The following is a 15411-nucleotide window of genomic DNA, read 5'->3' as shown; positions in this document are numbered from 1 at the left end:
GTGGAAAAAAAAATGTTTTTTATTTTCACGGCTCTGCGTTATAAACTGTAGTGAAACATTTGTTGGTTCAAAGTTCTCACAACACATCTAGATAAGTTCCTTGGGGGGTCTAGTTTCCAATATGGGGTCACTTGTGGGGGGTTTCTACTCTTTAGGTACATCAGGGGCTCTGCAAATGGAACATGACACCTGCAGACCAATCCATCTAAGTCTGCATTTCAAACGGCGCTCCTTCCCCTCCGAGCTCTGCCGTGCGCCCAAACAGTGGTTCCCCCCCATGTATGAGATATCTTGCGTACTCAGGACAAATTGGACAATAACTTTTGTGGTCCAATTTCTCCTGTTACCCTTGGGAAAAAAAAAATTGCGGGCTGAAACATCATTTTGTGGAAAGAAAAAATGATTGTTTAATTTTCACAGCGCTACATTCTAAACTTTAGTGAAACAATTGGGGGTTAAAAGTGCTCACCACACATCTAGATAAGTTCCTTAGGGGGTCTTCTTTCCAAAATGGGGTCCATTGTGGGGAGTTTCCACTGTGTAGGCACGTCAGGGGCTCTCCAAATGCGACATGGGTTCCGATCTCAATTCCAGCCAATTTTGCATTGAAAAGTCAAATGGCGCTCCTTCCCTTCTGAGCTCTGCCATGCGCCCAAACAGTGGTTTATCCCCATATATGAAGTATCAGCGTACTCAGGACAAATTGCACAACAACTTTTGGGTCCAATTTATCCTGTAACCCTTGGGAAAATAAAAAATTTGGGGCAAAAAGATCATTTTTTGTGAAAATTAATATGAAATTTTTTTTACGGCTCTACATTATAAACTTCTGTGAAGCACTTGGAGGTTCAAAGTGCTCACCACACATCTAGATTAGTTCCTTAGAGGGTCTACTTTCCAAAATGGTGTCACTTGTGGGGGTTTCCACTGTTTAGGCACATCAGGGGCTCTCCAATCGCGACATGGGTTCCGATCTCAATTCCAGCAAATCTTGCATTGAAAAGTCAAATGGCGCTCCTTCCCTTCCGAGCTCTGCCATGTGCCCAATCAATGGTTTACCCCAACATGTGAGGTATTGGCGTACTCAGGACAAATTGTACAACGACTTTTGTTGTCCAATTTCTCCTGTTACCCTTGGTAAAATAAAACTAATTGGATCTGAAGTAAAAATTTTGTGAAAAAAAAAAAAAAAAGTGAAATGTTAAATTTTTTTTAAACATTCCAAAAATTCCTGTGAAGCACCTGAGGGGTTAATAAACTTTTTGAATGTGATTTTGAGTACCTTGAGGGGTGCAGTTTTTAGAATGGTGTCACTTTTGGGCATTTTCTGTCATATAGACCCCTCAAAGTCACTTGTGAGGTGGTCCGTAAAAAAAATGGTTTTGCAAATTTTGTTGCAAAAATGAGAAATCGCTGGTCAACTTTTAACCCTTATAACTCCCTAACAAAAAAAATTGTTTCCAAAATTGCGCTGATGTAAAGCAGACATGTGGGAAATGTTGTTTATTAACTATATTATGTGATATAACTCTCTAATTTAAGGGCATAAAAACTGAAAGTTTGAAAATTGCTAAATTTTCATAATTTTCGACAAATGTTTGTTTTTTTCACAAATAAATGCAAGTCATATCGAAGAAGTTTTAGGCCATGTTCACACTTTGCGGGTTTTACCGCGGATCCGCAGCGTTTCTGCAGCTGCGGGTCCGCAGCAGTTTCCATTGCGTTTACATTTACATGTAAACCCTATGGAAACCGCAATCCGCTGTGCACATGCTGCGGGAAAAAACGCGCAGAAACGCAGCGGTTTACATTCCGCAGCATGTCACTACTTTGTGCAGAATCGCTGCGATTCTGCACACATAGGAATGCATTGATCCGCTAACTTCCCGCATGGGGCTGTGCCCACGATGCGGGAAGTAAGCAGATCATGTGCAGATGGTACCCGGGGTGGAGGAGAGGAGACTCTCCTCCAGGCCCTGGGAACCATATTTGTGTAAAAAAAAAAAAAAAAGAAATAAAAAAAAAAAATAATGATATACTCACCTCTCAGCGCTGCACGCGGCTGTCCGGTCGCAGGGTTGCTGTGCGAGCAGGACCTGCGGTGACGTCGCGGTCACATGACTGTGACGTCGCGGTCACATGACCGTGACGTAACGAAGGTCCTTCTCGCACAGCATCTTTGTAACCAGACCGCCGCGTGCAGCGCCTTGGAGATCGGGACGTCAGAGGGTGAGTATAACCATTTTTTTTAATTATTTTTAACATTACTATTGATGCTGCATATGCAGCATCAATAGTATAGGAGTAAACCCGCAGCGGAAACCGCAAAACAAACCGCGATAAATCTGCAGGGATAACCGCAGCGGTTTTGCCCTGCAGATTTATCAAATCCGCTGCGGGAGAACCCGCAGAGGACCCGACCTACGTGTGGACATAGCCTTACCCCTATCATGAAGTACAATATGTCACGAGAAAACAATGCCAGAATTACCAGGATCCGATGAAGCGTTTCAGAGTTATGACCTCATAAAGTGACAGTAGTCAGAATTGTAAAAATTGGCCCTGTCACTTAGGTGAAAACAGGCTTCGGGGTGAAGGGGTTAAGGGTGTTGTCCTGCTTTAAAGATTATTGCTCCACAAGCTTAGAGTTGGTGGAGGGCATCCTGGACACTGTCCCCATTGCTACAGTCTTTGCTGATCGGGTGCAGTGGTGACGTCACGGTGACAGCGCTGCAGCCAAATTGCTAAACTCCTTTGCCCTGCTGATGTACGGTACAAGTCACTGAACTCATTCATTGGCTTCATCCTTGTGGATATGTCATCATGAACAAAGACCAGCAAAAATATGGAGAAGCAGTGCCAAAGCTGGGCAGGGTGAAGTTCACGTGGCTCTGGTTTGGCTACCACAGACTGCCAATGTGGCCACTAGACAAGGGTACTGGAAAACTTTTTGCTCAAATCTACTATGGAGTAATAATCTTTGAAATGGGACAAATCCTTCTTGTCTTTATTTTAAAAGATGTTTTAAGATATGTTCTCCTGCAGTTAGTCCAGCTTTCCTCATAGACTGCACATCTCTGTGTCCATACAATGGCAACTGATGGAGAAACGTGAGCAGACTTGGGCAAGGACTGTCACATACTTCTCCATCTACTGCTATTCTGAGACGAGGAGAGCGGAGCGTGCTGCTACAAAGGATGCACTAACAACTGCAGGAGAACATGTAATCTTTATGTATTAGTAACTGCCACAACATTTTGTATCCATCACATTTTATAAAATGTAACATGTAATGTGCACACGTTGCATAATTCCTGCAGAACTACAGCATTTTTTTTTTTGTGCGCAGAAATGCTACAGATCTGCAAGTGATTTACAGTACAATGTAAATCAATGGCAAAAAAAATGCTGTGCTAATGGTGCAGAAAAATCTGCACGGAAAACGCAGCAGATTAAAAAAAGGACCATGTCACTTCTTTTGTGCAGATCTGCAACATTTCTGCACCCATTCCATTATAGAAATCCGCCGGGGTAAAAACGCATGAAATCCGCAGGAAAACCTCACAAAATCCGTAAGAAAAACGCATCAAATCTGCACCTGCATTTTCTGCTAAGACATGCAGATTCCGCACAGAAAATCCCAGAGGCAAATCTGCAATGTGTGCACATGCCCTATAGTAAAAAAATGCTTTCACGCACCCCGTTTTTTTATGAGCAAAAATTACAAGATATTTTTTTAATGCATTCTTTACAAGCCCCAAAAATTTGCAAGAAAACTCTGTAGAGGTGTTACTTATTCAAGTATGTTATGTATTTTGGGCTATGTCCATGCTTCAGAGTTTCCATTTATAGAGGAAATAGCTACGTATGCTATCACCTTCTGATGCGCCCCACTGACTTACACTGGGGTTGTTCGCTGGTTCCTATTCTTTTAGTTGAAATGATAGTGCTGCTTGCAGCTCATTTCTTCCGATAAAATCTGCTGGGACTGCAAATCATAGAACTAACTATTCACATCTGATAAGGTGATTGCATCTTGCCCTAAAATAAAGGGGCTGCAGTGTGGGTCTGGATCTGTAGCTCCTATTGAAAGGGAATTGTATTGCAGATTCATTAACACCTTTATCCCATATGATGTACTATCCCGTCAAGGTGACCTGGGACTTAATTCCCAGTGACTGGATAGTACGTCATAGTCGATCGGCCGCGCTCACGCTCAGCTGACTATCGTGGCTGGCATCCGGCACTATGTGCCAAGAGTGGTCACGGACCCCTCCTGGCACATTAAGCCCTGGGACACTGCGATCAAAGATGATTGCAGCGTTCCGGCTGCACAGGAAAGCATCGTGCAGGGAGGGGGCTCCCTGCGTGCTTCCCTGAGACCCTCGGAGCAACGCAATGTGATTGCGTTGCTCCGAGGGTCTCCTACCTCCTCCTCCCTGCATTTGTAAATAAAAAACTAAAAAAAAGTCCTATAGAAAAAAAAAAGTATTGTTCCAATAAATAATTTCTTTATCTAAATAAAAAAACAAACAATGAAAGTACACATATTTAGTATCGCCGCGTCCTTAACAACCCGACCTATAAAACTGTCCCACTAGTGAACCCCCTTCAGTGAACACCGTAAAAAAACAAAAAACCGAGGCAAAAAACGACGCTTTATTATCATTCCGCCGAACAAAAAGTGGAATAACACTCGATCAAAAAGACTGATATAAATAACCATGGTACCGCTGAAAACGTTATCTTGTCCCGCAAAAAACGAGCGGCCATACAGCATCATCAGTGAAAAAATAAAAAAAGTTAGTCCTCAGAATAAAGCGATGCAAAAATAATTATTTTTTCTATAAAATATTTTTTTGTTTTATTTTTAGTTTTTATCGTATAAAAGCACCAAAACATAAAAAAATGATATAAATGAGGTATCGCTGTAATCGTACTGACCCAAAGAATAAAACTGCTATATCAATTTTACCAAATCTGGAACGGTATAAGCGCCCCCTCCCCTGAAAGAAATTCATGAATAGCTGGTTTTTGTTCATTCTACCTCACAAAAGTTGGAATAAAAAGCGATCAAAAAATGTCACGTGCCCCAAAAATGGTACCAGTAAAAACGTGAACTCGTCCCGCAAAAACAGGACCTCACATGACTCTGTGGACCAAAATATGGAAAAATTATAGCTCTCGAAATGTGGAGACGCAAAAACTATTTTTTGCAATAAAAAGCGCCGTTTAGTCTGTGACTGCTGCCAATCATAAAAATCCGCTATAAAATTAAATTAAACCCCCTTTCATCACCCCCTTAGTTAGGGAAAAATAATAAAATTTAAAAAAATTTATTTATTTCCTTTTTCCCATTAGGGTTAGGGCTAAAGTTAGGGTTGGGGCTAAAGTTAGGGTTTGGATTACATTTACAGTTGGGATTAGAGTTAGGGGTGTGGTTATGGTTGGGGTTAGGGGTGTGTTTGGATTAGGGTTTCAGTTAAGGCTGAGTCACACATAACGATATCGTTGCAATGACACGCTTTTGGTGACGTAGCAACGATCCCCGCTAACGATCTCGTTATGTGTGACAGCGACCAACGATCAGGCCCCTGCTGGGAGATCGTTGGTCGATGGGAATGATCGGGACCTTATTTTGGTCGCTGATCACCCGCTGTCACCTGCTGGATCGGCGTGTTTGACGCCGATCCAGCAATGTGTTCACTTGTAACCAGGGTAAATATCGGGTTACTAAGCCAAGGGCCGCGCTTAGTAACCCGATATTTACCCTTGTTACCATTGTAAAAGTTAAAAAAAACAAACAACAGTACATACTCACATTCTGATGTCTGTCACGTCCCCGGGCGTCCACAGGGTTAAAACTGCTTTCGGCAGGAGCGCTGGTAATGCACGCGCTGCTGCCGAGAGCTTCCCTGCACTGAATGTGTCAGTGCCGGCCGTAAAGCAGAGCACAGCGGTGAAGTCACCGCTGTTACTGCCGGCGCTGACACATTCAGTGCAGGGAAGCTCTCGGCAGCAGCGCGTGCATATTACCAGCGCTCCTGCCGAAAGCAGTTTTAACCCTGTGGACGCCGGGGGACGTGACAGACATCAGAATGTGAGTATGTACTGTTTTTGTTTTTTTACTTTTACAATGGTAACCAGGGTAAATATTGGGTTACTAAGCGCGGCCCTGCACTTAGTAACCCGATGTTTACCCTGGTTATTCGGGTGCTGCAGAGGGACTTCGACATCGTTGAAGACAGTTTCAACGATGCCGAAGTCGTTCCCCTGATCGTTGGTCGCTGGAGAGAGCTGTCTGTGTGACCGCTCCCCAGCGACCACACAACGACTTACCAACGATCACGGCCAGGTCGTATCGCTGGTCGTGATCGTTGGTAAGTCGTTTAGTGTAACGGTACCTTTAGAATTGGGGGGGTTTCCACTGTTTAGGCACATCAGGGGCTCTCCAAACACGACATGGCGTCCCATCTCAATTCCAGTCAATTTTGCATTGAAAAGTCAAATGGCGCTCCTTCCCTTCCGAGCTCTGCCATGCGCTAAAACAGTGGTTTACCCCCACATATGGGGTATCAGCGTACTCAGGACAAATTTTACAACAACTTTTGGGGTCCAATTTCTCCTGTTACCCTTCGTAAAATAAAAGAAATTGGAGCTTAAGTACATTTTTTGTGAAAAAAAAGTTAAATGTTCATTTTTTTTTTTTTTAAACATTCCAAAAATTCCTGTGAAACACCTGAAGGGTTAATAAACTTCTTGAATGTGGTTTTGAGCACCTTGAGATGTGCAGTTTTTAGAAAATACCCAAGTGTGACACCATTCTATCATATAGACCCCTCAAAGTGACTTCAAATGTGGTGTGGTCCCTAAAAAAAATGGTGGTGTAAAAAGGAGAAATCGCTGGTCAACTTTTAACCCTTATAACTCCCTAACAAAAAAAATTTTGGTTCCAAAATTGTGCTGATGTGAAGTAGACATGTGGGAAATGTTACTTATTAAGTATTTTGTGTGACATATCTCTGTGATTAAAATTCAAAGTTGGAAAATTGTGAAATTTTTGCCAATTTTCCATTTTTTTTTTCACAAATAAACGCAGTTAATATCAAAGAAATTTTACCACTATCATGAAGTGCAATATGTCACGAGAAAACAATGTCAGAATCATCAGGATCCGTTGAAGCTTTCCAGAGTTATAACCTCATAAAGGGACAGTGGTCAGAATTGTAAAAATTGGCCCGTCATTAACGTGCAAACCACCCTTGGGGGGTTAAGGGGTTAAAGTACTCCTCCCATCAAAGTTTTTATCATCTTAACCCCTTAATCCCATATGACGTACTATACCGTCGAGGTGGGGTGGGCCTTAATTCCCGGTGACGGTATAGTACGTCATACGCGATCGGCCGCGCTCACGGGGGGAGCGCGGCCGATCGCGGCCGGGTGTCGGCTGCATATCGCAGCTGACATCCGGCACTATGTGCCAGGAGCGGTCACGGACCGCCCCCGGCACATTAACCCCCGGCACACCGCGATCAAACATGATCGCGGTGTACCGGCGGTACAGGGAAGCATCGCGCAGGGAGGGGGCTCCCTGCGGGCTTCCCTGAGACGATCGGTACAAGGTGATGTACTCACCTCGTACCGAACGTCTTCTCCCTGCAGGCCCCGGATCCAAAATGGCCGAGGGGCTGTATCCGGGTCCTGCAGGGAGCACTTCCGGGTCGGAGCAGGCTGCAGATGAAAGCTGCAGCCTGCTCCGATGAAAGTATGATCGCAGATCTGATAGAGTGCTGTGCACACTATCAGATCTGCGATCTGTGATGTCCCCCCCTGGGACAAAGTAAAAAAGTAAAAAAAAAAATTTCCACATGTGTAAAAAAAAAAAAAAATAATTCCTAAATAAATAATAATAAAAAAAAAATATTATTCCCATAAATACATTTCTTTATCTAAAAAAAACAAACAAAAACAATAAAAGTACACATATTTAGTATCGCCGCGTCCGTAACGACCCAACCTATAAAACTGGCCCACTAGTTAACCCCTTCAGTAAACACCGTAAGAAAAAAAAAAAAGAGGCAAAAAACAACGCTTTATTACCATACCGCCGAACAAAAAGTGGAATAACACGCGATCAAAAAGACGGATATAAATAACCATGTTACCGCTGAAAACGTCATCTTGTCCCGCAAAAAACGAGCCGCCATACAGCATCATCAGCAAAAAAATAAAAAAGTTATAGTCCTCAGAATAAAGCGATGCCAAAATAATTATTTTTTCTATAAAATAGTTTTTATCGTATAAAAGCGTCAAAACATAAAAAAATGATATAAATGAGGTATCGCTGTAATCGTACTGACCCGACGAATAAAACTGCTTTATCAATTTTACCAAGCGCAGAACGGTATAAACGCCTCTCCCAAAAGAAATTCATGAATAGCTGGTTTTTGGTTATTCTGCCTCACAAAAATCGGAATAAAAAGTGATAAAAAATGGTCACGTGTCCGAAAATGTTACCAATAAAAACGTCAACTCGTCCCGCAAAAAACAAGACCTCACATGACTCTGTGGACCAAAATGTGGAAAAATTATAGGTCTCAAAATGTGGAGACGCAAAAACTTTTTTGCTATAAAAAGCGTCTTTTAGTCTGGTTTCACACTTGCGTTTTTATCTGCATGCGTTTTTTAAAAAAACCGCATGTGTGAAAAAATGCATGTAAACACGGTAAAACGCATGCGTTTTTATAGAAAAACACAAGAAAACAAGAAAAAAACAAAAAACCCTAACCCTACCCCTAACCCTACCCCTAACCTGAAATACGTGGCACTGAAATACGTGGCACTGAAATATACGTTTATATACGTATATAAGTGCCACGATATTTCAGTGGCCACGTATTTAAGTGCCACGTATTTAAGTGCCACGTATTTAAGTGCCACGTATTTAAGTGCCACGTATTTAAGTGCCACGTATTTAAGTGCCACGTATTTAAGTGCCACGTATTTAAGTGCCACGTATTTACGTGCCACGTATTTACGTGCTACGTATTTACGTGCCACGTATTTACGTGCCACGTATTTACGTGCCACGTATTTACGTGCCACGTATTTTTCAGTGCCTGAAATACGTGGCACTGAAATACGTGGCACTGAAATACGTGGCACTGAAATATCGTGGCACTGAAGTATTTACGTGCCACGTATTTTTCAGTGCCTGAAATACGTGGCACTGAAATACGTGGCACTGAAATACGTGGCACTGAAATACGTGGCACTGAAATACGTGGCACTGAAATACGTGGCACTGAAATACGTGGCACTGAAATACGTGGCACTTAAATACGTGGCACTTAAATACGTGGCACTTAAATACGTGGCACTTATGACTGTCAGAAAATGTTCAGTAAACGGTTAGGGGTAGGGTTTCAGGTAGAATTGGGGAGTTTCCACTGTTCAGGCACATCAGGGGCTCTCCAAACGCGACATGGCGTCCAATCTCAATTCCAGCCAATTCTGCGTTGAAAAAGTAAAACAGTGCTCCTTCCCTTCCGAGCTCTCCCGTGCGTCCAAAAAGGGGTTTACCCCAACATATGGGGTATCAGCGTACTAGGGACAAATTGAACAACTTCTGGGGTCCAAGTTCTCTTGTTATCCTTGGGAAAATAAAAATTTGGGGGGCTAAAAATCATTTTTGTGGGAAAAAAAATATGTTTTATTTTCACGGCTCTGCGTTGTAAACTGTAGTGAAACACTTGGGGGTTCAAAGTTCTCACAACACATCTAGATAAGTTCCTTGGGAGGTCTAGTTTCCAATATGGGGTCACTTGTGGGGGGTTTGTACTATTTGGGTACATCAGGGGCTCTGCAAATGCAACGTGACGCCTGCAGACCAATCCATTTAAGTCTGCATTCCAAATGGCGCTCCTTCCCTTCCGAGCTCTGTCATGCGCCCAAACAGTGGTTCCCCCCCACATAGGGGGTATCAGCGTACTCAGGACAAATTGGACAACAACTTTTAGGGTCCAATTTATCCTGATACCCTTGTGAAAATACAAAACTGGGGGCTAAATTTCATTTTTGTGAAAAAAAAAAAAAAATTATTTTCACGGCTCTGCGTTATAAACTGTAGTGAAACACTTGGGGGTTCAAAGTTCTCACAACACATCTAGATAAGTTCCTTAAGGGGTCTACTTTCCAAAATGGTGTCACTCGTGGGGGGTTTCAATGTTTAGGCACATTAGGGGCTCTCCAAACGCAACATGGCGTCCCATCTCAATTCCAGTCAATTTTGCATTGAAAAGTCAAATGGCGCTCCTTCCCTTCTGAGCTCTGCCCTGTGCTCAAACAATGGTTTACACCCACATATGGGGTATCAGTGTACTCAGGACAAATTGCACAACAATTTTTGGGGTCCAATTTCTTCTCTTACCCTTGGGAAAATAAAAAATTGGGGGTGAAAAGATCATTTTTGTGAAAAAATATGATTTTTTATTTTTACGGCTCTGCATTATAAACTTCTGTAAAGCACTTGTTGGGTCAAAGTGCTCACCACACATCTAGATAAGTTCCTTAGGGGGTCTACTTTCCAAAATGGTGTCACTTGTTAGGGGTTTCAATGTTTAGGCACATCAAGGGCTCTCTAAATGCAACATGGCGTCCCATCTCAATTCCAGTCAATTTTGCATTGAAAAGTCAAATGGCGCTCCTTTGCTTCCAAGCTCTGCCATGCGCCCAAACTGTGGTTTACCCCCACATATGGGGTATCAGCGTACTCAGGACAAATTGTACAACATCTTTTGGGGTCTATTTTCTCCTGTTACCCTTGGTAAAATAAAACAAATTGGAGCTGAAATAAATTTTGTGTGAAAAAAAGTTAAATGTTCATTTTTATTTAAACATTCCAAAAATTCCTGTGAAACACCTGAAGGGTTAATAAACTTCTTGAAAGTGGTTTTGAGTACCTTGAGGGGTGCAGTTTTTAGAATGGTGTCACACTTGGGTATTTTCTGTCATATAGACCCCTCAAAATGACTTCAAATGAGATGTGGTCCCTAAAAAAAAATGGTGTTGTAAAAATGAGAAATTGCTGGTCAACTTTTAACCCTTATAACTCCGTCACAAAAAAAAATTTTGGTTCCAAAATTGTGCTGATGTAAAGTAGACATGTGGGAAATGTTATTTATTAAGTATTTTGTGTGACATATGTCTGTGATTTAAGGGCATAAAAATTCAAAGTTGGAAAATTGCGAAATTTTCAAAATTTTCGCCAAATATTCGTTTTTTTCACAAATAAACGCAAGTTATATCGAAGAAATTTTACCACTAACATGAAGTACAATATGTCACGAGAAAACAATGTCAGAATCGCCAAGATCCGTTGAAGCGTTCCAGAGTTATAACCTCATAAAGGGACAGTGGTCAGAATTGTAAAAATTGGCCCGGTCATTAACGTGCAAACCACCCTCGGGGCTTAAGGGGTTAATATATTGCGGTCATCACATTGTATAACACTGTGTACTTACAATTGTTCATTTTGTTTTTCTAATCCACTAATTTTTCCTTTTCTGTGCTCTATGTAGTAACAGGAAATCTCTTGTCCCTGCATTTATCATTCCCCCTCTTCATCCCCTGACCCAGCTGCTCCACCCCTGCCATTAACTTTTCCATTGACTTAGGGTATGCCACCCCTGCCATTAACTTTTCCATTGACTTAGGGTATGTTCCCACGGTCAGTAAACGCTGCAGGTTGGACACTGCGTACTTCTGCAGTGTCCAACCCGCAGCGTCCAGATGTTACAGCATAGTGGATGCGATTTCAAGAAATCCGTGGATCACCTGCGGACACGGACATGCGGCGCGTCTTTCCAGACCTCAGCATGTCAATTTATCTTGCAGAGACGCGAGTCTCTGCAAGATAAATATCACCCATACAATGTATTGGATGCAGTGATTCCGCACGGTTCAATGAACCCATGCGGTATCTCATGCATTCAAAAACCGGCAGAGCTTTGGACGCAGCGGATATGTGCTGCGTCCAAATTGCAGCCGATTACTGACCGTGGGAACTTAGCCTTATGACTCATACAGGGAAAATAAAACTCCTGTTTCTACACAGAGCTTAGAATGATTCAGCTAGTCCATTTTTAATTGTAATGCTATAAACCTAATGAAAAAGAGAAGAATTGGCTCAATAGGCAAAATGAGCAATTGTAAGTACACAGTGCTATATAATATGATTGCAATTTCTTAGTAGGATACAAATTTGATGGCAGGGCAGGGCTGTCTGCTAGAGATGAGCGAGTGTACTCGTTGCTCGGATTTTCCCGAGCACGCTCGGGTGGTCTCCGAGTATTTGTAACTGCTCAGAGATTTAGTTTTCCTTGACTCAACTGCATGATTTACAGCTGATAGACAGCTTAAATACATGTACACAGGCTGGCTGTCAGCCGTAAATCATACAGCTGCGTGAACAAAAAACGAAATCTCCCAGCAGTCATAAATACTCGGAGGTCACCCGAGCGTGCTCGGGAAAACCAAGCAATGAGTACACTCGCTCATCACTACTGTCTGTAGTTTACTGCATTGATTTTTGGCCAATGCTACAGAGCTTAGCTTTGTGTCCCTCTTCATCCTTCTTTGGTATCGAAACTCTTGGATTACCTTCATCCTAGCGATCATAAAGTGACAGTATATCAAAGCCCGTATGCCATTATTATATGAGATTAAATTCCCCTTTAACTAAATCTATCTGTCCATGGTTTTAGACTATGTAAATGTTAGGTCTATGTAAAATAAAGATACATGACCTAAAGTTTACAGTGAGATTTACCAGTGCTTTTTTTATTACAGATTTTACCTATGCATATGCTCAGAGAGAAGCCCTCAAAGTCCCTCTTCTTTTTCACACTAAGGAAGGATTGGGTATTAAGTAAGTGCATGCATTTTTTCATACTATTTATTCTTGTAATAGGATTTGGAAAACTTGCCCTCAGCTCTGGCACACCCAAAATTCATCAAGGCATTTAATTGAATACCTTCATGCTTTAGCACGTACTAAACATGTAAATCTGAGCCAGAAAGTGTTTCTTTTATCTTGACATATTTGTGTAGTACATTCTAGTGATGGAACTTATTCATGGCCAGGTTGTGAGCTCCTTAATATTTTAGGCTTTATGCACATTGCTATATGAAGGTTATTCTGGAGGCTAAAAATGGCAAATTTATTCCCATAATAGAAAAGCAAGAACGGTAATTTTTTTTAGACCTTTCCTTTTTGGATTTTCAAATATACAGCTTTTGGTACAGTTTTCCAAATAATTCTGCAGGACTATTTTTTTTTTTTCTTATGTAGCTAAAGCCTAATTTTGTTTCCCATTTTTGACTTCACAAAACATTAAAATTTAGAATTGTTTGGTGGGGGCCTTACACTCACCTCTTTAAAGCAGGGAGGCATATGTATGAATGCCTTGACTCTCGAAAACCTGGACGGGATTAAAGGCCCCGTCTCACACAGCGACGCTGCAGCGATACAGACAACGATGCTGATCGCTGCAGCGTCGCTGTGTGGTCGCTGTGTGGTCGCTGGGGAGCTGTCACACAGACAGCTCTCTCCAGCGACCAACGATCAGGGGAACGACTTCGGCATCGTTGAAACTGTCTTCAACGATGCCGAAGTCCCCCTGCAGCACCCGGGTAACCAGGGTAAACATCGGGTTACTAAGCGCAGGGCCGCGCTTAGTAACCCGATGTTTACCCTGGTTACCAAAAAAAAAAAACCACTACATACTCACCATCTGATGCCCGTCAGGTCCCTTGCCGTCTGCTTCCTGCTCTGACTGAGCCGCCGTACAGTGAGAGCAGAGCGCAGCGGTGACGTCACTGCTGTGCTCTCACTTTACGGCGGCTCAGTCAGAGCAGGAAGCAGACGGCAAGGGACCTGACGGGCAACAGATGGTGAGTATGTACTGTTTGTTTTTTTTTTACATTTACGCTGGTAACCAGGGTAAACATCGGGTTACTAAGCGCGGCCCTGCGCTTAGTAACCCGATGTTTACCCTGGTTACCAGTGAAGACATCGCTGGATCGGTGTCACACACACCGATTTCAGCGATGTCAGCGGGACCTCAACGACCAAAAAAAGGTCCAGGCCATTCCGACACGACCAGCGATCTCGCAGCAGGGGCCTGATCGCTGGTACGTGTCACACATAGCGAGATCGCTACTGAGGTCGCTGTTGCGTCACAAAACTTGTGACTCAGCAGCGATCTCGCTAGCGATCTCGCTATGTGAGACGGGGCCTTTAAGCCCATTTCTTCCTTTCCCTTCTTCAGCAACCAGGCCATATGAATATGTTTTCAACATAAGACATTTCCTGTTTGCCAAACAAAAAAATACTTGCAAATCTCTTATTTCACCCTTTAAAATTATTCTTAGAGTATGTTCTAAAAAATGTCCGCTGTCACATATTTTAAGCTGCATCCCATCCTAATTACCTCTTAGGACATGATGCAGCTTAAAGAAAACACTTTGAGACAGTGTGTCTCAACTATCAGAGTAGCAGCATCTTTTAGCAAACATAACTGACCTTCTCACTCAGCTGCGGAACAGAGGTGTAAAAGGGAAAATAAAGCAAAACCTCTCGACAGACTGAGCATAACTTTTTTTTTTTCCGCTCTAACTTCATTTCTGCTTCGTGCTCCGTCAATCTCTTTGCCATGCTGTGAACCTATATAAAATTTTAAAAAAATGGAAGAAAGACTGCTACTCTTATACCTTTCAATAAATTATTATGCAAAGTAGCGTTACCTATCAAGGGGGTTCTCTGCTTTAAATAGTTTTTATCAGCGTATCACACAGTGTTACCGTGGTACAGGTAAAAGTAGTGACTGCTGATGCCTTTCGTCTACTGGCATGCCAACCTTTCTCCAAAGGAGTTAGACTGTCCAACAAACAATAATATGTATGCACATAGTAGAAAAAAAGACTATGACACTCCAGCAGAAAGTAGCATTGAGTCAAAGATAGGGAAAGATTCTTTTGTGTTTTTTTTTTTTTTTTTTTTATCTTGTTTTTTAAATCAGTGTTTTAAAAGCTGTATACCTGCTGTAAAGCTGTCAGATTCACTCAACAAAATGGGTTTTCAGATGAGCACGTTACAGTATGAAGCTGGAGAAGAAAGCCCTCTTTGCTCAGTCATCCGAGGATTTTTTTTCTTGCTACAACACTGCTCTGTGGCTGAGTGAGTGGATCAGGTATGTCTGTCCACAATAATGCTCTTCTGTCATTTGAGACACATGTCTTGAGCAGTGCTTCTTAAGGTTACAACTAGTGATGAGCGAACTTGCTCAGATAACGTGTTACCTGAGCATTCTCAGGTGTTAACCAAGTGTCTTGGGCGTGCTCGGATAATAT

General features: G+C 42.3%; 1 protein-coding gene across 8 annotated transcripts in view; it reads left to right on the top strand.

The window, feature by feature from the left end:
* Positions 1 to 15411, top strand: part of KDM2B (lysine demethylase 2B) — a 292449-nt gene that overhangs the window by 14570 nt on the left and 262468 nt on the right. For all 8 annotated transcript variants that reach the window (XM_077293070.1, XM_077293063.1, XM_077293056.1 and 5 more), the window contains one exon: positions 12850 to 12928. In XM_077293070.1, coding sequence (XP_077149185.1) covers positions 12850 to 12928 — 79 coding nt within the window. The remainder of the gene's footprint in view (positions 1 to 12849; positions 12929 to 15411) is intronic.

This window comes from Ranitomeya variabilis, chromosome 1, assembly GCF_051348905.1.
Source record: "Ranitomeya variabilis isolate aRanVar5 chromosome 1, aRanVar5.hap1, whole genome shotgun sequence".
In the NCBI taxonomy this organism is placed as follows: domain Eukaryota; kingdom Metazoa; phylum Chordata; class Amphibia; order Anura; family Dendrobatidae; genus Ranitomeya; species Ranitomeya variabilis.
The sequence above is the reverse complement of the archived record's forward strand: the minus strand, read 5'-3'. Positions and strand labels throughout refer to the sequence as shown.